General features: G+C 36.7%; 1 protein-coding gene across 1 annotated transcript in view; it reads right to left on the reverse strand.

Moving 5' to 3' along the window:
* LOC136874332 (cell adhesion molecule Dscam2) overlaps nucleotides 1-24,445 on the reverse strand; it is a 1,095,748-nt gene that overhangs the window by 101,850 nt on the left and 969,453 nt on the right. The window contains exons 22-23 of the mRNA XM_068227756.1: nucleotides 9,867-10,045; nucleotides 1,804-2,073 (exon numbers count right to left, since the gene is read on the reverse strand). Coding sequence (XP_068083857.1) covers nucleotides 1,804-2,073; nucleotides 9,867-10,045 — 449 coding nt within the window. The remainder of the gene's footprint in view (nucleotides 1-1,803; nucleotides 2,074-9,866; nucleotides 10,046-24,445) is intronic.

Consider the following 24,445-nt stretch of genomic DNA (forward strand, 5'->3'; position numbering starts at 1 on the left):
CTTTTTTTTTTTTCTCCCCACTAAGGCCATGTAGAATGGGCACATGTTGCCCCTGTTAAATGTTAACTATCCATATTTAAATGTAACTTGGGCTCTCGAGCGTGTAAGACAGTGAAAACTGTTTATATTTAATCTAATGTAAAAATAGAGAATTGGGCCTTGGAGAGGTTGGAATGTTGTAAATTTAGGATTCCAGTCTTGTAACATGTAATTGATTGGAGCAGTAGTGCTCTTTGTAATAGTGTAACATTTGAGCTACCATACTCATCTCTTAAAAATCATTATGTCTATTGCACCTGATTATTCTTAGGTTTCAAATAATTATTGTTTCTAGAACTAACGAACTCTCCTTTTGTCTATCCAACTGTTACTTGTTGTTGTTCATTTAGATTTGAATTGAGAAAAAAATAAACAAGGAAAGAAATGAAATTTCAAATTTTAGAGTTTTAATTTAAGATTTGATCTTTTCTCTGTCCACCCATTCACCCCCGCACCTTCTTACACCTCTTTGGTCCACAAAAACTCGATAACAATTATTATTGATGCTGTAATTTTCTCATGATATGGGAGTATTTATTGTAGAGACAGGATAGGGAGTATTCATATTGGTGAAAATTTATAAGCTACAAAACTGTTAAGGATGAGAAACATGAAATTCTAAGTGTAAAGCTGATCTTAAAAGGTAATATAGTCAAGTTGATGTTTTTGGGGAGTAAAGACCTGGAAGGGGTGGCACTGACCCTTCTTCTCCTTGAAGTACTCCATTTATTAATACAGTACTCCCAATGCCTTTTCCATTTATAGAAACAATCCTAGTAGATAATTTGGGGGATCGTGCAGTTCCACCTGCGATTTCAGTTTAATCTCTTCAGTTGATGTTCATGAAAAACTCGAGAGTCAACAGTGATGGGTGAGTTGGTGCATTGTCATGATAGAGGCTCCAGGAGTTGTTTCTCTGTATGGTCTTTTTCTCCTCATATTTTTTCTCAGGAACAATACCAGCAATTCACCGTTTGACCCTCAGGAAGGAAATCATGGTGAACAACACCATTGATGTCAAGAAAGAAAGAATGTTAACACCACTTTCACATTTGGCCTGATCTACTGTGCTTTCTTCAGTCTTGGCAAATTTTTTCCACACCACTGTGATGTTGCATTTTTGTTTTGATGGCATATCCAGACACCCATGTTTCATTACCTTTTTTGATTATCTTTATGAAGTACTCAAGGTCTCTCTGCTTTTCAGTTAAGAGTTCTGGAATGAGCTTTGAAGCTTTCTGATGCATTTCTAATTTTTCCATGAAAAATTCATGGTGTAATACTTTTGAGATATAATATTCTTCTGTTCCTTCCTGAACTGTCAAACAATTATTGGAATGCACGACCTCATGAACTTTTGTTACACGAGCGTAATCACATGATGTGGAGGGCCATCTGTTCATTGTCAACCATCTTTGAAAATCTAGAACCACTCATAACACTGCATATGACCTGTGTACTGACCATCATAAACTTTCTTTCGTCATCAATTGGTATTTCTCCATAAATGTTTTCTCCAATTTGAAGCTGAAGTGAATGTTGATCTGCTGCTTGTAATCAGACATCTCAGCACACTCTAACAGCTGCTGAGTGGTAACTTTTTCAGAAATATGTGGCAAATATCTAGTTATTTAGGAAGAATATCACTATAATTATAGTGCAACTTACTGGATACTGCTAAGACTTCACAATTGAGCAATATATATTTTGAATATATATATATATATATTTTGAAATAGATTGTATTATTACAGAATTACATACCTTGAACAGTAAGCATATATATGACGCGATCTGATCCCAGACTGTTATCTACTTGGCAGGTGTAATTGCCTGAGTCATCCTGCTGTAAGCCTGATAATAGGAGTTCACCAGTTTCCATCAGCTGAATGTTATGACCACCTCGTACAGGCTGTCCATTTCTTTCCCACTCTCGTCGAGGTAGAGGCTGTCCAACACACTGACATGGAAGACTGACCCTTCCTCTCCAGGGACGAACGAGAGGACCACCAAATGATGAAATCCTTGCTGGAACTAGATTTCACCAAGAAGCATGTGTTATTTGTGTTATAAATACAGTACATTAGCCAGTTCTACAACTAAAACAGAAATAAATATGATTTGGAATATGCCACCTTTATCAATAATAACTCGTTATGGGTTGTGTCATGCTCCCTTCCTGTATGTTTCAATGGACTTCTCCACTGCATGTATTTATGTTCACTGTTCCCCCTTCCATCACCAGACAGTTAGTGGAGGGCTTTCTTTGTGAGCCTGGTCATTTCCGCCGCGCACAACTCGTGGTGTTGCCTTGCTATCTGATCTTTTTCACCGTGAGCGACTCCTGATGTTTGCTGTCTGCAGTCTTTATTGTTGGTATAGAAGTGTTTTGTTTAAAGGTTTATTTTTTTTTCATTGGATTATTGTTGTGTTAATTTGTACATAGAATGGTGAATAGTTGCATATGAATTGTATATAGCTGATGAGCAAAGAAAAGAAGATAGAATTTTACAACTCACCGAGAGTGTAGAGAAAGAACAACAAGAAGAAGAAAGACCTGTGAAACCAGGAGCCATAAGGTGGCAGCTATTCCATGACAAAAGTGCTATTGAATTTACTGATGATGTTGCTTCAGATGATGAAAGAGATGATCATTTGGAAGTGCAAGAATTAAACACAGATAGTGAGCAATCTGCTGAAGGAGAAGTGGAACAAGAAATAAGAAGAGAGACTCCTACATGTGAAGAAATGCAAGATGTGGCAAATGTTACCAGTCCTTACTGTCCTGGGAAAGATTAAAGAAAACAACGTGGGATATTCATTGTCCTCTGCAAAATGGAAAAATGTCTGCTAAGAACACAGTTTCACATCTTCCACATGCAAAAGTAGGCATTCCAATTGATTCACCAGTTCAAGCTTGGAGATACACTTTTCATGGTAACAATACAATGTGGTTTCCAAGAAAACTGATTTTTTTTTTCATGGATAAATTTATCATTGATAATACAATGTGTTTTGCTTTAAAAACTAGTATTTTGTTTCATGGATATACTTTTCTTACACAATAGAATGTGTTTTGCAAGAAAAACTGGTATTTTGCTTCACAGACACATTTTTCCTTAATAATACAAAAATTGGTCTTTTATCCTTCCTGGTCAAATTGACCACGTGCGATCCATCACGCAACTCTGGGTTAATAATTTCATCTCATATTTCTGCAATGTTCTTGTTATATCGAACCCGAAAATCTACCCAATAAAACGGAATTTGTCTGATAGTTACACAGGTGTTGGCTTTTATTATTTTCCACAAACTTAAAATTTAAATTACATCAATCTTTTTTTTTTTAAAACAATCTGTTCTCAAAACCAAAGGGTACAAAATCTGGTGGGTGCATTCCATTTAGTCTCTGATTGTAACATACCTCCCACCTTTTGGTTTTCTTTATTCCCCTGTTAACAGAAAACCAAAATGAACCAATAAAAAAATCTGACAATCATTTTGCCTACACAGTTTAACAAGACAAGAACATATCACAAAAGTTAAATATCGTGCAGGGAGTTTCACCAAACGTCTACTTTTCGTTTTGACTTTATTTTTTTACAGCAGAAACAACTCTTTCATGCTCATTATCTCCATCATCTTCCACTTGTAAGGTATCCTGTGATGAAGTCATCTCCAGTGGGTACAAACGTTGAATGGGCCTGATCATGTCCCGTCCAGCAGTCTGCACTCGAACTACTCTTATGTTATCATCTTTACCAGGAAACATCTCAATCACTTTACCCAAAGGCCAATTGAGTCTTTTCCTCTGATCAGAGCCTACTAACACAATGTCACCAATCTTTAGCATCCTTCGATACTTTCATTTAACTTGCGGCTGTACTAAAAGGTTCAGGTAGTCATCACGGAATCTTTTCCTCAATTCCTCCCGAAAATGCTCCAGGTAATTGGCCCATCTTCTGAGGTCGGTCTTGTCAAGGCAATCGAGACCAGGGACTCCAATGGACCGGTTGTCCTGTAGGAACATTGCAGGAGTCAATGGCACTAAGTCGCTTGGATCCTTAGACAGGTACGTCAAAGCCTAGAATTTACCACAGACTCCACATTGCACAGGACAGTCAAAGCCTTTTCATACATGAGAGAGGCTCTTCCCAATGTCCTTTTCAACAACTTCTTGACCATTTGAATGATCCTCTCCCACCATCCACCCCACCAAGCAGCCGCAGGTGGAATGAATTTCCACTGGATCCTCCTTGAAGAAGTTTCCTCTTCTATCTTATGCCAGTCCAAAGAGTTAAAGGAATTCACAGCTCCTGTGAAGTTGGCCCCATTGTCACTGTATATAACTCTGGGTCGTTCCTGCCTTGCAATAAATCTCCTAAGACCTTGAAGAAATACTTCTGTGGAAAGGTTTAACGCAGATCAATATGTACAGCTCGATACACAGCACAAGTAAACAACAAAATCCAAGCTTTCTCCCCGCCCCTTAAAATCAACGGCCCAGAAAAATCAACCCCACTGACCTTCTGGCAATGGTGCAGGATTTACATCAATTTTCTTTGACTGAAATCATCGACATTTGACAAATTTTGTGATCACCCTCCATACTGTCTTCTGACCTCTTAAAATCCAGTATTCTTCCCTTAATATTCTAAATAACACCTCAACACCTGCATGAGAATATTGTATGTGGTAATCTCGAATTAGAATCTCCACAAGTTTGTGACGTTGACCTCTGATGTCGGCCATTTCCCTTCCGCCAACTTCAACCAGTGAGGACCCTCCCACCATTTGGGGTCTATAAGGACTTCTACGGAACAGCCTCGAGAGATGGAAGGTCAACTGGATTCTGCTCCTCAGGAACATGCCTCCAGTCTTCTTATCTCGTCAGAGATCTAATCTCCTCCACTCGATCGTTTACAAACGTTCCCCATGACTCATCTCTCTTGATCCAATACAACGCCGCTGAAGAGTCCGTCCAATAAAACTCGGAGATGTTCAAGTTCAGACTTTCTCTGACCGAGCTTGCTAGTCGACAACCAATACAACATGCCAGGAGTTACAATCGCGGCATCGAAATTTCCTTGAGTGGTGAAACCCTTGTATTTGCCATGATCAGTTGAACAGAAACAATCTCTTCAGTACCGGTACAGCTTCATATGAAGACAGCTGCAGCATAAGCACTCCGGCTGGCATCACCAAGTGTATGTAAACTCCAGGTTTGTTCAGACCTGCTTACTTTGAAATGTCTTGGTATTTTCTCTTCAGAAAGTCGCCAAACTTCAGCTTCCCATTTTCTAAACTTCTTCTTAGGTACCAGGCATCTCCATTCTTTACTGAGGAATTGATCAAGAGACTAAAATCTCCACAAAGGTGCAAAGGGAGTTCAGTCATATTTCAGTTTCTTCCAGGAGTTCTGATTTGAACTACGTGGCTGGGAATGCTCCTCAAGGGGAAAAGAGAATACATTTGAGAAGATTTCTCCTGTTCTTGGATTATTGTGGAACAAGGAAGAAGATGTATTGTACTGTGATGTGATGTGAGGCCTCAAAATGAGACTGGATGTGTTACACAAAGAAAAATCTTGTCATCTGCTCAGAGGATTTTGATCCCATTGGTTTTTCATGTCCTCTGACCCTATTCCCTAAACTTCTCATTCAGAATAGCTGGAATTCGAAGATGGGGTGAGATGATCCATTGCCAGAGGATTTTCCAAGTTTTCTCAAATTGTCAGGCTCATAGGATGGATACTGTGATTTGTTGGAAAATCATTGAACATAGCAGCTGTGAAAGTGGGGGTGATCTCTCTGCTTTAACTAGCGCAGGCGGAGAGAAGGCTCCTGCGTCTTGTCCAGAATGGCCAGAATATAAACATGTTTGTCATTATGTATTTCTTTTGGATTCTGAATAAATACTGTGAGGTAAAAATGATTAATAGATTTCTCTGACCCTATTTCCTAAACTTATCATTCAGGATAGCTGGAATTCGAAGATGGGGTGAGATGATCCATTGCCAGAGGATTTTTCAAGTTTTCTCAAATTTGCTTGTTGTTTAAAGGGGCCTAACATCGAAGGTCATCGGCCCTTTCTCAAATTTCAGGCTCATAGGATGGATACTGTGATTTGTCGGAAAATCATTGAACATAGCAGCTGTGAAAGTGAGGGTGATCTCTTGAGCTTCAGAACTAGCACAGGCGGAGAGAAGGCTCCTGTGTCTTGTCCAGAATGGTCAGAATATAAACATGTTTGTCTTTATATGTTTCTTTTGGATTCTGAATAAATACTGTGAGGTAAAAATTAATAGATTTCTCTTGAAGGACCATACACACAACGAAGCAGACACAGTCCAGGCCTTGATTGAATGTACGATAAAGAAAACCTCCCAATTCCAATGGTATTATCACCATGAGATTGACAACAGGTGATTCACCAAACATCTAAAACGTTTACTGTACACAATGTGGAGTTACAGGATTTCAACAACTTCAAGTCTTTATACACTGTTCCAAAAATATCTCCTATGTTATACAGAAAATTAGATAATACCAATATAAATGGTGCATTATTGGACATTGTACATTTTCTAGCTAACTCATTCCTGGTTGCCAGCATTTTGCCCTTGTGTGCTAGGCTGGGCTCATCAGTAGGTACCTAGCATACGAGGGCAAAATGCTGGCAACCAGGAATGAGTTAGCTGGAAAATTTATAATGTCCAATAACGGACCATTTATATTGGTATTATAAATTTACTCATTTGGAACAAATATTTCAGATTCCCTATGGGAATCAACGTCTATATCATCTGATGACCAAGCAGGCATCAATTTTTGATAATGAGACAAAGTCTCTCATAGTGCATTGGCACTGCCGGTGGCTACAATTAGCCTATGCAGTGGCCTCCACGGTATGCACTAGCCAGTGTCTTGGAAGGTGTGCTAGGTACCAACTGATGAGCCCAGCCTAGCACACGAGGGCGAATCACTGGCAACCAGGAATGAGTTAGCTGGAAAATTTATAATGTCCAATAACAGACCATTTATATTGATATTATAAATTTACTCATTCGGAACAAATATTTCAGATTCCCTATGGGAATCAACATCTATATCAGAAAATTAGATGTCGCTAAAGAACCACTGAAATTATTGCATTGTATTCATTGGAAGTCTCTTTAAAATTATTTTTGAACACAATAATATTTCAAGAAGTTAATTTAAGGATAAATGATAGAAAAACTGTTAGAAAAGCTATTATATTTCCACAAACTCTGGATGTAACTTCTGAAGAATCCAGACCTATTTCTTCACTAAAATACAATGATCCTATATCTCATTTAAAGCTGTTGCTGATAGAATATCATCTATTTTATAGAAGCCTATGACACACAAATGTTGCGACAGTTTTTCCAGTTTAAGATTAAAATGTTCATTTTGTGTAATGTGTCATCAAGCATTAATACCACTGAAATAATTAGATGGCACAGATGTGAAAGGTTCATTGTCAAACATTATTGTATTCTATGTTGTTTGCTTCAGTCATCAGTCCATAGTCTGGTTTAATGCAGATCTCTATGGCACCCTATCCTGTGCTAACCTTATCATTTCTACATAACTACTACATCGTATATCTGCTCTAATCTGTTTGACGTATTCATACATTGGTCTACCCCTACCGTTCTTACTGACTACACTTCCTTCAAAAACCAACTAAATGAGTCCTGGGTCCAATTCGTTCAGTATCTTTTCATTCGTGATTTGATTTAGCCATCTCACCTTCAGTATTCTTCTATAACACCACACTTCAAAAGCTTCTATTCTCTTTCTTTCTGAGCAAGTTATTGTCCTTGTTCCATTTATTTATTTATTTGTTTATTTATTCATTTATTTATTTATTTATTTATTAATTTATTTAAACGTTGCCTTTAACAGAGGTTGCCTCCAATTACAAAAGGCAGTACAGAGTACATGTCCAGACACAGGTCAACAAAAACATCTTTCTAATTCTTATATCAATGTCCCAAGTAAGCAAATTTCTTTTCTTAAGAAAGGCCCTCCTTGCATATGCTAGTCTGCATTTTATGTCCTCCTTATTTCTGCCAGTGTTAGTTACCAGTGTTAGTTATTTTACTACCCAAGTACCGTAACAATATTCACTTACTTCCTTTAAGAGTTCATTTTCTAATCTTTCCTGCATCACCTGATTTTGTATCCTATAGTCTTTGATAAAGTATTCTTTGGAATTTTTGGGAAGAAATAATAATGTTTACATGCTTTCAGTCATTTTGCATTATGTTCATAATAGTTGTTTTGCATTGTACTTCACATCATGGACATTTGCTATTAGGTTTATTTATTGGAAGATTTATGGTGTCATTAATCTGTACATGATTTTTATTCATTCTTGTATAATATTATGCTCTTTGATTGTTGTTTTGTTCAGTTGCCCACTTCCTCCATGTTTACCAGTGCAAAGAACGTTCCTGTATCTGTTTTCATTATTCTTTTTTGTCAGTAATAGAACATAATAACAATTCTCTCCAATAACAGCAAGATTTATAATGGAATTGTTTACATTGACTTTAAAATGTATTTCATGTATTTTCTATCAAAAGTTTAAATCCTATATGGTATGTTTAGAACTGTATAAAACTTTTCCATAGATCAGCTTCTACTTTTACTGGAATGAGAAATATACAATCATGTAAGTTGTTCTTTAGATCGTCAGTCCACAGACTGGTTTGATGCAGATCACCATACTGCCCTGTCGTATGCTAACCTTTTCATTTCTATGTAACTACTACATTCTATCTCTACTCTAATCTGTTTGCCACATTCATGCCTTGGTCTACCCCTGCCATTATTACCACCACCTTTAATTCCTTAAAAAAAATAACCAAACAAATCCCTGGTGTCTTAAGACATGTCCTATCATTCTCTCTCTTCTTCTGGACAAAATTTTGCCAAATCATTTTCCTCTCACCAGTTCGATTCAGTATCTCTTCATTTATGAATCAGTCTATTCATCTCACCTTCAGTATTCTACTGTAACACTACTCGTCAGGCTGAGTGGCACAGACGGTTGAGGTGCTGGATTTCTGACCCCAGCTTGGCACGTTTGAACCTGGCTCAGTCCGATGGTATTTGAAGGTGCTGAAATACGTCATCCTTGTGTTCATAGATTTACTGGCACATAAGAGAACTCCTGTGGGAATAAATTCCAGTACCTCAGCACCTCCCTTTGTTTCTGAGCTAGTTATTGATCATGTTTCACTTCCATACAGTGCCGTGCTTCAGATGAAAGTCTTCAAACACATCTGTTCCAGTATCAATGTTCAAAGTCAGCAAATTTCCTTTCTTAAGAAGGGCTTTCCATGCTTGTGCTAGTCTGCATTTTATGAAACAAAGTTGAGAGGATTGATCCTATGGTTTGGTTATGTTTTATGGTATCCATGAGAGAGGGTAATTTTACCTTATATTTCCCTCATTACTGGCTCTGGGCTTTGGCCACACATACACTAACATTAATAAAGGCAGTAAACAATCACAAGACTATCATGATCTTACCAAGCTATTGGCTATGCAGTTAGGTTCTTGTAGCTGTGAGCTTGCATTCAGGAGAGGGTGGGCTCGAATCCTACTGTCGGCAGCCTTGAAGATGGTTTTCCATGGGTTCCCATTTTCACACCAGGCAAATGCTAGGGCATGTACCTTAATTAAGGCCACAGCCACTACTTATCCCATTCTGGCATCGCCAATAATCTTGCATGTGTAAGTGTGATGTAAGTCACTAGCAAAATAAAAATAAAAAACCTATCATGATCTTACCTCTGTTGGAGGGTACCTGGGCAACGACTCTTGAACTTTGACCTTCCCCTACTCTGGTGGAAGCAGTCACCCAAAACTGATATTCCACATGTTGCTGGAGTCCCTTTGCTTCATAGCTTGTGTCTTGACTGGGAAGGTTTCGTTTACCATGGTTCAGCTCTTCTCTCCCATCCACAACTCTATAAATAAAAATATATAAAGATAAGTATCGATAGGAACAAGAAAAGAACACATAATAGGACAAACATGGAAAAAAATTAAAATCCACAGCCCCCATCTAGTGGCAAGGATAGGGATTGTGGTGGCTGCCGAAGCCTGTCACACTCCTCTGGGGCAATAATTAATGACTGACAGATGAACTGAAATGATGTTGGAGAGTGTTGCTGGAATGAAAGATGACAGGGAAAACTGGAGTACCCGGAGGAAAACCTGTGCCCCCTCCGCTTTGTCCAACACGAATATCACATAGAGTGCCCAGGATTTGAACCATGGAACCCACCAACGAGAGGCTGGCGTGCTGCTCTCTGAGCTCTGGAGGCTCTGCAGGACAAACATAATGCCAGGTTAGTGTGAGAAAAAGAGGCAACAGAAAAAGGAGACAAGGAAAAACATGAAAACACAAAAGGACATAAACAATGAGCGATGTACATCACACATTGATTGTAATGCTTGGTGGAGGATGAGCGACGTCTGCCGTCAGGCTTTGAGTTCTAGAGCTTATATATCTGCTTCAACATACTACAAATGTCAGCAGAGTGCTGGAACACATTCCGCAGTGCTTGTAGTTCATTAAAAAAATACCAGGTAGCAGCACATCATTGGAACCTATTTCTATACTGAGGCAGCTTCATAGTTGCATGGTCTTGTGCGGCTGACAAGTGAGTGTATTGTAAATACGCGGTTGCTCAGTATAATCATGGACTCAAGATGTCTAAACCAGCAAGAACTGGAGATTTTATTGAATAATCCTGGTCCAGACCTCTACGACAACTACAATTCGGATGAAGAAATTGAAGATAATGTTTGGAAAATCCTATATTTTATTATTTTATTGGGCTTGTATACACGGAATCGTAGGTGCCCACTCCAGGCTAGCATTCCCTCATCCAGAACTATTTTCTGCTTGGGAGTATAAAGCTCTGTAAATCTGTCGCAAAGTTTCTGTAAAATGGGTCTAATTTTATATAATCTGTCAGTGCTGTGCTTGTATTCACTGCTGTCACTAAAGTGGAGAAATGACAGGATACTTTTCAAAACGATTTCATGACATGGCTTTTGAGAAAATAGGAGTGGAGAAAATTGGATCTTCTGTCCAGTACATTCTAAGAAATGGTTTACTAATGATTCTGGTAGTGAGCATCAAACCCAGGAATTATCTCATTTCTTAAACCGCCACCAGATTCCAGGTTTGTGTAAGGGAGTGTTTTGGGAAGGGACGAGGGGCAACATTGATTATCTGACTGGCATGCAAATTTGTTTGCTCGCACAGGTATTTGAGAAATTGAGCTGTGAGAAATAGATTTACAAATGTCATCTCTTTAGAGTTTTCTGTTTCAATATTTAGACCTGGTTTAGTTGTAAATGGGATAGCAGGGGTACCAAATAAATGCGAACCTTCAGGTACTGTGCTTTCTGTTACATGTCCAGGAGAATCTTTTTCACTGTGATCACTATCACTTTCACTTAGATCAGGAATTAGTTCATCACCTGAGTCTTCATTGAGTAGGATGTCGGAAATTTTGTCAACACTTATATTGTCCCTGAACACCATGGTTACACTTCAGAACATAACTATACACATGCTTGTACAATCACAAACCAACTATGCAGCTAGCTTGGCCAGCACTTTGTTCAGAAACAGAATTAAAAAATGTATTGGAAGGAAGAATCTCCAAGGGCATATAGTTTCTAATGAGTAGGAGCATTCATAAGGGTATTACCCTCATTTCTGTCATATATATTTGTGACAAAAATAAACCACAGCTGCATAGGAATGGTTACAATTCAAGGTTGCGCTTATCCGGGTTTGTCCAGAGCATGGACATGTGCTATAGGCAATAACTCGGATACGGGCATGAATGTGTGAAGATACCTAGAAAATCTTGGATATGGTAAAGTTTGATCTGCCTCAGGTAAATTTCTCTGCTGTTACTCGATGTAGCGGAAGTTCAAGCTCAAATTCAATTTGACTATTGTCACAGTATGTATGTATTTACAGTATTTACATTTCACCTGCTCCTTTCCCAGCCAGTTTATAGGGGTTGGCCCTTGCTATGGATTTAGTTCAGTTTTATGGACAGATCTCCCCCTCCGATGCAAACCTCTATGTAGGAATGTATTCATTACTTTATGTTTTTGTCGTGGTTCATAGTGTGTTGTGTATAAATAAGGAGGAGTGCTTGGGTCAATCACAAACACCCAGTTCCCAACCCAGAGGAATTAACCTTATTCTTGTTCTTTTTTAGCGTGTATCCCATGAAGACACAGGGTCTGCTTGTTTGGTTGCTGATCGCTACTTCTTCCTGTCGAGCAAATTTTCAGATTTGAGGCTTATTGCTTGCATGTCCTCCCGGATTTTGTCCAGTCACCATTTCTTCAGATGGCCACGGGGTTGATTTACTCCTGAACCATAGCAGAGAGTAGGTTTTTCCATTTTTTATTTATTATTTTTTACTTTTTTATTTACAGTCTGCTTTACTTCACACTGACATAGATAGGTCTTAAGATGATGATGGCATACAGGAGGGCTAGGAGTGGGAAGGAAGTCACCATGGCCTAAAGTAAGGTGCCTGGTGTGAAAATGGGAAACCACGGAAAACCATCTTCAGGGTTCCGGCGGTTCGAACCCACTATTGTATTTCCTGAATGCAAGCCGATTGCTATGTGAGACAACCCACATAGCCACTTGCTTAGTGAGGGTTGTTTTTAAAATCAAATTTTCATAATTTATAGTGATATGTAAATATCACCCGAGTCACTTTTCTTGCATTTTGTCCTTAGTTGGTACCCAGAGGAATTAACTTTATGCAATTAAAATCCAAGGTCTGACGAGGAATCAAACCTGGGACACTCAAAATCAAAGACCAGTATGCTAACAGTAGTAGTAGTAGTAGTAGTAGTAGTAGTAGTAGTAGTAGTAGTAGTAGTAGTACAGTAAAATCTCGATTATCCGTTCTGCGGATTATCGGTCGCCAAAGAAAAGAACTATTTTTTTAAAAGCAATGTATAGTGGCTCCAAAACTGAATAAGCCTACTCTCGATGTCAATAATAATAATAATAATAATAATAATAATAATAATAATAATAATAATAATAATAATAATAATAATAATAATAATAATAATAATAATAATAATAATAATAATAATAATAATAATAATAATAATAATAATAATAATAATAATAATAATAATAATAATAATAATAATAATAATAATAATAATAATAATAATAATAATAATAATAATAATAATAATAATAATAATAATAATAATAATAATAATAATAATAATAATAATAATAATAATAATAATAATAATAATAATAATAATAATAATAATAATAATAATAATAATAATAATAATAATAATAATAATAATAATAATAATAATAATAATAATAATAATAATAATAATAATAATAATAATAATAATAATAATAATAATAATAATAATAATAATAATAATAATAATAATAATAATAATAATAATAATAATAATAATAATAATAATAATAATAATAATAATAATAATAATAATAATAATAATAATAATAATAATAATAATAATAATAATAATAATAATAATAATAATAATAATAATAATAATAATAATAATAATAATAATAATAATAATAATAATAATAATAATAATAATAATAATAATAATAATAATAATAATATGTTCTACTAACCACTTTGATGGTTTTCAGAGATGCCAAGGTGCCAAAAATTTTGTTTTGCAGGAGTTCTTTTACGTGCCAGTAAATCTACCGACACAAGGCTGACGTATTTGAGCACCTTCAAATACTACTTGACAAATACAACCTGCCAAGTTGGGGTCACAAGACCATCACCTCAACCGTCTCAGCCACTCAGCCCGGCTCTTGATGTCAAGGTATCATGATGTCAAAAACATATCAGATGTGAGGCTTTTCAGGCGTTTGCTCTATTAACCAGAGTTTTATCTTAGGTCTGACACTAGACTCATCAGAGTGGGATGTGTCAGACCCCACCCACTGACGCTCCATGGGAATTTAGAATTTTCCATAAGATATCATGATACAGTATTCTGTTTTGGAGCGACTGTACATGCGCATAGACCGGCAATTGGCATTGGAGACATGACTTCATAAATTTTTTTACTACATCATTCTATGTTGTGTAAAATTATTTAACTTTTAACTGTTATTTAAACCTAAGAATTTCATTTTTTGTCCGTATTGAACTGAGAAGAATGATAGGAAAAACTTAAAACGGTCCACCTTTTCAATACAAAAAGTTATATTTTATTTATAACATGTATTTGTACTTGGAACTAGTTTCGACGCTGTGTTTGCGTCATCATCAGCCAAAATGGGAAACAGGCAAGCATGTAGGCATTTATGTTACACAAGGCGTTACATTAAACAATACACATCTTACAAGGAGATAAAAACAGGGACGAATATAGGAAACAAATGAATCGTTGAGAAAACAAAAGTTATACAAATTAAAAATAACCTTAACCACACATCTTGCAGTGCGAAAGTGTTCTTCTTGAATGATTCCTGAATGTAAAACACACGCGCACACATTTCTGAGGAGCCAGCAGGCAGGACAAAGTAAAGTGAAACCTTAAGAGTTCTTCTGAGAAGAGTTCATCATTTTTCTATGTTCCGACTAACTAATGAAGTCTCCCTTGAGTTCCTGATAAACATATACAACAGGAAATTCTCCTTCACTCTCCACACTAGCTATAAAGAACAACGGTAAAATTTTAAATATTGCGCAGAGACGTGAAAGCATGATTTTGAACATGATATAACTCCTTCAGATAACCCAGTTTTTACACAAGGTGTTACATTAATTAATACACGTCTTACGAGGAGATAAAAACAGGGACGAATGTGGAAACACATGCATCGTTGAGAAAGCAAAGTTATACATATTAAAAATAAGCTTAACCACACAACTTGCAGTGCGAAAATATTTGCCTTGAATGATTCCTGAATACAAAACGCACGCGCACACACTTCTAAAGAGCCAGCAGGCAGGAAAAAAGTAAGGTGAAACCTTGAGAGTTCTTCTGAGAAGAGTTCATCATTCTTTCTATGATCTGACTAACTAATGAAGTCTCCCTTGAGTTCCTGATAAACATACACAACAGGAAAATTAAACAATACACATCTTACAAGGAGATAAAAAACAGGGAAAGTTATACATATTAAAAATAACCTTAACCACATATCTTGTAGTGCGAAAATATTCGTCTTGAATGATTCCTGAATACAAAACACACGCGCATACATTTCTGAAGAGCCAGGAGGCAGGAAAAAGTAAAGTGAAACCTTAAGAGTTCTTCTGAGAAGAGTTCATCATTTTTTCTATGTTCCGACTAACTAATGAAGTCTCCCTTGAGTTCCTGATAAACATACACAACAGGAAATTCTTCTTCACTCTCAACAATAGCTATAAAGATCAACGGTAAATTTCATTTTAAATATTGTGTAGAGACGTGAAAGCATGATCTTGAATATAATATAACTCCTTCATTTAACCCAATTTTTTACACAAGGTGTTATATTAAACAATCCACATCTTATGAGGAGATAAAAACAGGGACGAATGTAGAAACAAATGCATTTTTGAGAAAGCAAAAATTATACATATTAAAAATAAGCTTAACCACACAACTTGCAGTGCGAAAATATTTGCCTTGAATGAATCCTGAATACAAGATGCACGCACACACTTTCTAAAGAGCCAGCAGGCAGGAAAAGGTAAGGTGAAACCTTAAGAGTTCTTCTGAGAAGAGTTCATCATGTTCCAACTAACTAAAGAAGTCTCCCTTGAGTTCCTGATAAACATACACAACAGGAAATTCTCTTTAACTCTCAACAATAGCTATAAAAGAGCAACGGTAAATTGTATTTTAAATACTGTGCAGAGATGTGGAAGCATGATCTTGAACATGATATAACTTCTTCATTTAACCATCTTTGAAAGTTTCTCTCTATATTACATAGCTTCATTAACAACCATTCTGTAGATGCACAAATTAATCTTGTAATCTTCATAGGTCCGGTATTCAGCTTGACAAGAATATAAAATAGGTATTAAGGAATACATTGTTGAGAGTTTGGAGGTTGACTGTGCCAGTATTGGTGGTGTATTGTTGCAGCGTTACGTGTAGGGTGGGGGCAGGTTTCTATGATGTTTATTGCGGGACATAAGGCGGTAAAGCTATGGCGCGAGATGAAGAGGAACAGAGCGTGGATAGTTTAGGTCTGGGCAGCGACCTAAACTATCCACGCTCTGTTCCTCTTCATCTCGCGCCATAGCTTTACCGCCTTATGTCCCGCAATAAACATCATAGAAACCTGCCCCCACCCTACACGTAACGCTGCAACAATACACCACCAATACTGGCACAGTCAACCTCCAAACTCTCAACAATGTATTCCTTAATACCTATTTTATATTCTTGTCAAGCTGAATACCGGACCTATGAAGATTACAAGATTAATTTGTGCATCTACAGAATGGTTGTTAATGAAGCTATGTAATATAGAGAGAAACTTTCAAAGATGGTTAAATGAAGAAGTTATATCATGTTCAAGATCATGCTTCCACATCTCTGCACAGTATTTAAAATACAATTTACCGTTGCTCTTTTATAGCTATTGTTGAGAGTTAAAGAGAATTTCCTGTTGTGTATGTTTATCAGGAACTCAAGGGAGACTTCTTTAGTTAGTTGGAACATGATGAACTCTTCTCAGAAGAACTCTTAAGGTTTCACCTTACCTTTTCCTGCCTGCTGGCTCTTTAGAAAGTGTGTGCGTGCATCTTGTATTCAGGATTCATTCAAGGCAAATATTTTCGCACTGCAAGTTGTGTGGTTAAGCTTATTTTTAATATGTATAATTTTTGCTTTCTCAAAAATGCATTTGTTTCTACATTCGTCCCTGTTTTTATCTCCTCGTAAGATGTGGATTGTTTAATATAACACCTTGTGTAAAAAATTGGGTTAAATGAAGGAGTTATATTATATTCAAGATCATGCTTTCACGTCTCTACACAATATTTAAAATGAAATTTACCGTTGATCTTTATAGCTATTGTTGAGAGTGAAGAAGAATTTCCTGTTGTGTATGTTTATCAGGAACTCAAGGGAGACTTCATTAGTTAGTCGGAACATAGAAAAAATGATGAACTCTTCTCAGAAGAACTCTTAAGGTTTCACTTTACTTTTTCCTGCCTCCTGGCTCTTCAGAAATGTATGCGCGTGTGTTTTGTATTCAGGAATCATTCAAGACGAATATTTTCGCACTACAAGATATGTGGTTAAGGTTATTTTTAATATGTATAACTTTCCCTGTTTTTTATCTCCTTGTAAGATGTGTATTGTTTAATTTTCCTGTTGTGTATGTTTATCAGGAACTCAAGGGAGACTTCATTAGTTAGTCAGATCATAGAAAGAATGATGAACTCTTCTCAGAAGAACTCTCAAGGTTTCACCTTACTTTTTTCCTGCCTGCTGGCTCTTTAGAAGTGTGTGCGCGTGCGTTTTGTATTCAGGAATCATTCAAGGCAAATATTTTCGCACTGCAAGTTGTGTGGTTAAGCTTATTTTTAATATGTATAACTTTGCTTTCTCAACGATGCATGTGTTTCCACATTCGTCCCTGTTTTTATCTCCTCGTAAGACGTGTATTAATTAATGTAACACCTTGTGTAAAAACTGGGTTATCTGAAGGAGTTATATCATGTTCAAAATCATGCTTTCACGTCTCTGCGCAATATTTAAAATTTTACCGTTGTTCTTTATAGCTAGTGTGGAGAGTGAAGGAGAATTTCCTGTTGTATATGTTTATCAGGAACTCAAGGGAGACTTCATTAGTTAGTCGGAACATAGAAAAATGATGAACTCTTCTCAGAAGAACTCTTAAGGTTTCACTTTACTTTGTCCTGCCTGCTGGCTCCTCAGAAATGTGTGCGCGTGTGTTTTACATTCAGGAATCATTCAAGAAGAACACTTTCGCACTGCAAGATGTGTGGTTAAGGTTATTTTTAATTTGTATAACTTTTGTTTTCTCAACGATTCATTTGTTTCCTATATTCGTCCCTGTTTTTATCTCCTTGTAAGATGTGTATTGTTTAATGTAACGCCTTGTGTAACATAAATGCCTACATGCTTGCCTGTTTCCCATTTTGGCTGATGATGACGCAAACACAGCGTCGAAACTAGTTCCAAGTACAAATACATGTTATAAATAAAATATAACTTTTTGTATTGAAAAGGTGGACCGTTTTAAGTTTTTCCTATCATTTTAACTGTTACGAAAGAAGAGGGATGCTATTCAGATTGAATAGTCACAAACTTTATTATCCACTACATTGTTGACGAATAATGTTCTGTAATCTGCCCCTCCCAGCCCACGGAGCGTAGAGTATGGTATGCTGTCATTTCTACTTCAGAATGATACCTACAACTTATTTGGTAGCGTTGTAACATCTCCGAGTACCGTACGTAGATCTTTCATATCATTCTCTGTCAAGGTTAAATATTTTCACCACAGGCTACTGCATCATAAATATTTCACAATGCACAGGAATCGGAACCAGCCTAGCGGTCCGTCATAGTCAACTTCCGCTATTAGTAGACAGGTAGGTAGGCTAAATTCTGTACTGTAGTGCAAAGTAAGGAAATGTGAGAGTGACTGATAAAGTTGAACGTTTATTTTCCATTCTAACAGCCGAGAAATGTTGAGATCGAAATCTGCAGCAAAAAGAAAATGTGTAGTTTTAACCACACTAAATAAATATAATCAAACAGTTAAAGGAAGGTGAGCTAGTCTCAAGTTTAGCATCAGAGTTCGGTGTGGGTGTGACAACAGTGCAGGACCTAATGAAGAATGAAGACAAAGTGTTGCAGTTTGCGGTGAGTTCTGACAGTTCGCATGGACTCGCTGAAGGAAAAACAATGAAAGCATCATCTTTAAAAGAACTGGATGCTGCGTTGTTCATGTGGTTTCAGCAAAAGAGAGGCGAAGGTGTACCTATTAGTGGTCCTATGATAACAAGGCTGGCACAAATTTTTCACGAAAAGATGGGGCTCTCAGGGTTGTCACCAGTGTCCAATGGTTGGCTACCGAGATTTAAGGACAGACATGGCATTCAAAAATTAAACATCAAAGGAGATGGGGATTTAAATGAGACTATGGAGTGGGTATGTGGAAAACTGGGAGTGAAATTTCTAGATCCTAATGGGTGGGTAGGAGATAGGGATCTGCGCTCAGATGGCCTTCACTTAAACCACAGTGGTACGTATAAGTTAGGAAATTTGTTTGGAAGGGTAATAGGGAGGTACATTTAGGGAAACGGGGTGGCCTAGGGAGCGGTGATAAGGGAACAGGGGTCTGGAAATCAAGTAGGGATGACATAAAATTGTTAGTGTTGAACTGTAGAAGTATTGTAAAGAAAGGAATAGAATTAAGTAATTTAATAGATATATATATATTTACCAGATATTGTAATAGGAGTTGAATCATGGCTGAGAAATGATATAATGGATGCAGAAATTTTCTCACGGAACTGGAGTGTGTAATATGCTTACAATATTGTGATTTTTTATATCCCACCTTTTCAATACAATTGGTTTTATGTTGTTAGATCAAGCATCCTCAGCCTATATAATCATCTCAAGGTTAAGACCTGTCGTATTTGATTAGTTTTGACAAATTTGTGCTTAATTATAATTCTAACAATAAAGTAATAAAATATATAAACATAGGAATTTATGAACACATTAATGGTTTAACAATATGAATAACTATACCAACATTGGAATAACCGTTAATTCTAAAGATATGGACATCCAAAACACAGTGTTGAAAATTTGGCTAAAATTGTTTTCTCAAAGTTCTAGTTTATTAAAAACAATTGTAATTTGACTTCTTAAGTTAAAACTTGAGTCGTAGTTATAGTTAAAACTTACAGGTGTCTTAAAATTAAAATCTTGGATCCGTTTGGAATTCAACTTCTTGTTTTAATTTTGAGGCTTGCTACTATAATTTAATAATTTTGGACAGTAAAATGTTGAATTAGTTAGTTTCATCGAACTAGTCTTTCCGGCAAAGGCTGAAGTGCGGTAACCCTACCGCCAGCACACCTGGGGACTGTACATATACTTCTAATCTGCGGCGACCATCACCACGACTACCCCTCTCATAGTAGCGGGAGAGGTGTATCTCAGAGTACTCGGGGGGGTCCGGGCGACCTTCACCTGGGTATCGGCAAGCAGTGGCAGGACTTGCCATCAAATCTATCAACATGTATTTAACTGCTACAACAACAAGGTCAATCTAAATCTGCATTTAAGAATTTTTCCCTACAAATTTACTTTCAAACGACTTAGAAATTTTTCTTCAACTAGAAATGTTTTCTCAAAATTCTTCTGTGTCACCCCAAGGAAGGACATTTGTGAGGGTTGTCTATACTGGGAGGTACACCTCTACGCCGTGAATTCAATATTAGCGCCTAAATAAACTTCGCTATCGAGCTAAAGTGGAAACTACTACAACAGGAACTTAGACCTTTAAGCAGAAGATGTTACCACCGAAATATTATGCAATTTTGTTATTGTGCAGTTTCCTATACTGAGTGAATTTCTCCTTGTTGTGTTTGCCATTCATCAAGAAGTTTGGACATGCTCCCATAGATGACACTACCAAAAACCTATGATCATGCACCCTGCTGCAAAGAGAAAGTACTTATAATTTAAAGAAGTTTTGTATTTCTAGTTTTTTTTTTTAACTGATTGATGTTCATTTAGTTTTGGGTTGGCAATATTTCCTTTTCCGTTCTGCCAGTTTTGAATCTGGCCAGTGAAAAATTTCTGTAATTAATTTTCAACCTATCACAGGCTTCTTGTTCGATTCTGAGTGTAACTTTGAAATTGACCAATTAAATTGAGAGGGTGTGGCTGGTTTAGTCTTGATTGATCTCGAACCTTCCCTGAGCGTTTATAAACTGTGGCTTTTCATGTTTCTTGGCCAATTGATCGGCATCTATCTCATGTGTGTGTTAAGCAGGAGGCGGGCGCTCTCCTTCGTCGGCAACTAGAACATCTATAAGGTAATGGCCACATAACTTCATTCTTTCTTGCTACCTCCGCTGTTTAACCCAAGGGAAAGGTCCGACTCTTTAGTATGTAACAACTTTTCTAAAATGTAACTTTCTTCCGGCTAATTTAAAAACTTCATAAAATCTTTAACTGTAAACCGGGGATAGAGAGTTATGTACCCTCATGGGCTCTCCTTTATCTTGGTTTGGGGCGACTACATTTTTCTCTAACTGTTTTTCCTACTGTAATGTGTTAATGTAATTTCTATACGAGTCACCTCAGTAGTTTGGGAATAGCCCCTGTTTCATCGGCTGATAGTCCTATAGGTTTTAATTTTTTGGAGTTCAGTCTTTGCCTCCATTCAAATTGTACTCGGGCTGTTTATTTAACCTGTTCCTTTTCACTAAGGCCCTGTAGGTTGAGTACCAGATACCTCTGTGTAATAACATTTCTATTTGTAAATAGTGCCTTGTAAGGCTAGAGATTGGCAGATTTTCATGAAATGTTGCCTTGAGTAGGCTTGAGAAACTAAGAGCCCGTTAGCTCTTTTTCAAGCTTTGTAATTGTAAAGAGTGGTTCTGGAAGGCTAGATATTCGATTTTTGGAGCAAGTGCTCCATGAATTAGGGGAATTCTGCCCTTGAATAAATTTGTGCTCTTTTGTAAATTTGAGCTAGGAACTCAGAAATTGTAAAGCAAGGGGCGTAAAGCCCAGGATTTGTAAAAATCACTAAATTTAGGACTTTTTTGGTCTTGTTTAAAGTTTGTCATTGTATCTGATCATTCATTGTTATGAAAAATTGTTAAGTTTGAAGTCCTAAAAGAAATATAACCTTTGATAAAGTTTTTAAATCAATTCTTGATATTGTAGTTAGACCCATTCACGCCGGCACCTTCTTTAACCTCTTTCTGCTCCACGGGTAATATGTATATATATGTTAATATAAGGAAAGATCTTCATTGGGGTAATCACATAAATGGAATTGTAAATAAAGGGTACAGATCTCTGCACATGGTTATGAGGGTGTTTAGGGGTTGTAGTAAGGATGTAAAGGAGAGGGCATATAAGTCTCTGGTAAGACCCCAACTAGAGTATGGTTCAGTGTATGGGACCCTCACCAGGATTACCTGATTCAAGAACTGGAAAAATCCAAAGAAAAGCAGCTCAATTGGTTCTGGGTAATAATATTATTACTACTTTGGTTTTCCACTAATATTTTATATGAACTGTTTTTAATTAGAATTTTAATGGAAGAAGTTTTAGTCTCCGACAAGATTATAGTTTAATCATAGACATTTTTCCAGTAGCATCTTTATATATTGTATGATTTTTCATATTTTTATGTTCCGAATTTTAATAACTGGCTAAACTTTTAGCTTCCACTTCTAATATTAGTTGTATTCTTGATGATTGTTTTTTTTTAGGCTGAAGATGCCCTTAATTGAGGGTGAAACATGTCCCATTTAACTAAGAGTCTATTTATGAAACCACTGTAAGTGAAAATAAAAGTACTGAATAGGTGGAACAAATTAAAACACCTTTATTGTTGTTGAATTGTTGAATTGTAAATTGTAAATTGTAAATTTTCAATAGGGACCTAAAATGAGGTTTATAACATGTAATAAGTGGTATGTTCTGAGCAGTCAGCGGAGAGATGGCGTGGAATGACATTAGTAGACAAATAAGTTTGAGTGGCATTTATAAAAGTAGGAAAGATCACAGTATGAAGATAAAGTTGGAATTCAAGAGGACAAACTTGGGCAAATATTCATTTATAGGAAGGGTAGTTAGGGATTGGAATAACTTACCAAGGGAGATGTTCAATAAATTTCCAATTTCTTTGAAATCATTTAGAAAAAGGTAGGAAAACAACAGATAGGGAATCTGCCACCTTAGTGACTGCCCTAAATGCAGATCAGTATTGATTGATTGATTGATTGATTGATTGATTGAGAAAAACTAAGTGGTGACAGCAGTGGAGCAGAAAACTTTAGATATGAGTTTAAATGCGTAACTGAGAGATACAATTTCATTCCAAGTCAAGTGTACAATGCTGATGAAACTAGACTTGATTGGAAGTGCTTACCTGGTAAAACACTAGGAGCTGCTGAAGAGAAATCAGCTCCTGGTCACAAATCTGGTAAAGAGCGTGTTACCATCTGTGCTGTGTGAATGCTAGTGTCATCCATAAATTAAAATTAGCTGTTGTTGGTAAATCAAAAAATCCACTTTCTTTCAAAGGAACAGTGATGAAATATTTCCCAGTAGATTATTGTCATAACGAATCTGTATGGATGACACGCAATATTTTCAGGACTTGGTTCCATAATATGTTTGTTCCGCGCGTTCGATTTTTCTTGGCGTCCAAAGGCTTGCCATTAAAGGCTGTCCTTTTTCTTGATAATGCACCCTTTCACCCTGTTGATACAGAGATGAAATCAGAGGATGGAAACATTTTTGTTTCCTATTTGCCACCTAATGTAACTTCATTAATTCAGCCGATGGACCAAGGCGTCATCGCAACCTTTAAGGCGCATTATAAGTGGGAATTGCTAGGGCTCTTACTTTCAGAAGAAACGTTGATGATTGAGTTCTGGAAAAAACTCAATCTTAAAGAAGTGCTTTATATTGCCCAGAAATCATGGGATCTAGTAACCACTCAGAACATCACTCAATTGTGGAGAAAATTGTATGCTGATGTCAAAGAGCTTGCCGACAATTTTCATGGGTTCACTGGTGAAGATGAAAATGAGGGATTGATGATCAAAGATATCCTGAAGACTATTGAAAATAATATTAATTTTGGAGAAGTGGATGAAAGTAACATTGAGGATTGGCTTCATACTGACGATGTATTGCCTGGGCATCACATTTTAACTGATGATGAAATAGTAAATAAAAGCGCAAACGGGAACTCAGCAGTCATCTGCAAAGTGATGAGTGAAAATGTGGGGAGGGGATGGGGAAGAAGAGTGCGTCACAAACAATCGCATACCACTTCAGACCGCACTGGAGTCAGCTGAAACATTAATGGAATTCTTGGAGCAAGAGGACAATACGGATTTTTCAGACATTCTTGTAATTAGAAAGCTCAGAATGAACATAAAGAAGAAAATAAGTTGTAGGAGAGTGCAGAAAAAACAGATTCTTTTAAAGCAGCTTAAATGACACCAGGTAAATTAATTATTTATGGTCTGCTGGTAATTTAGGTGAATATTTAGTATGTATTGTTGCAGCTTTGACTACATTTTGGT

The sequence above is a fragment of the Anabrus simplex genome, chromosome 5, assembly GCF_040414725.1.
Source record: "Anabrus simplex isolate iqAnaSimp1 chromosome 5, ASM4041472v1, whole genome shotgun sequence".
Classification (NCBI taxonomy): Eukaryota; Metazoa; Arthropoda; class Insecta; order Orthoptera; family Tettigoniidae; genus Anabrus; species Anabrus simplex.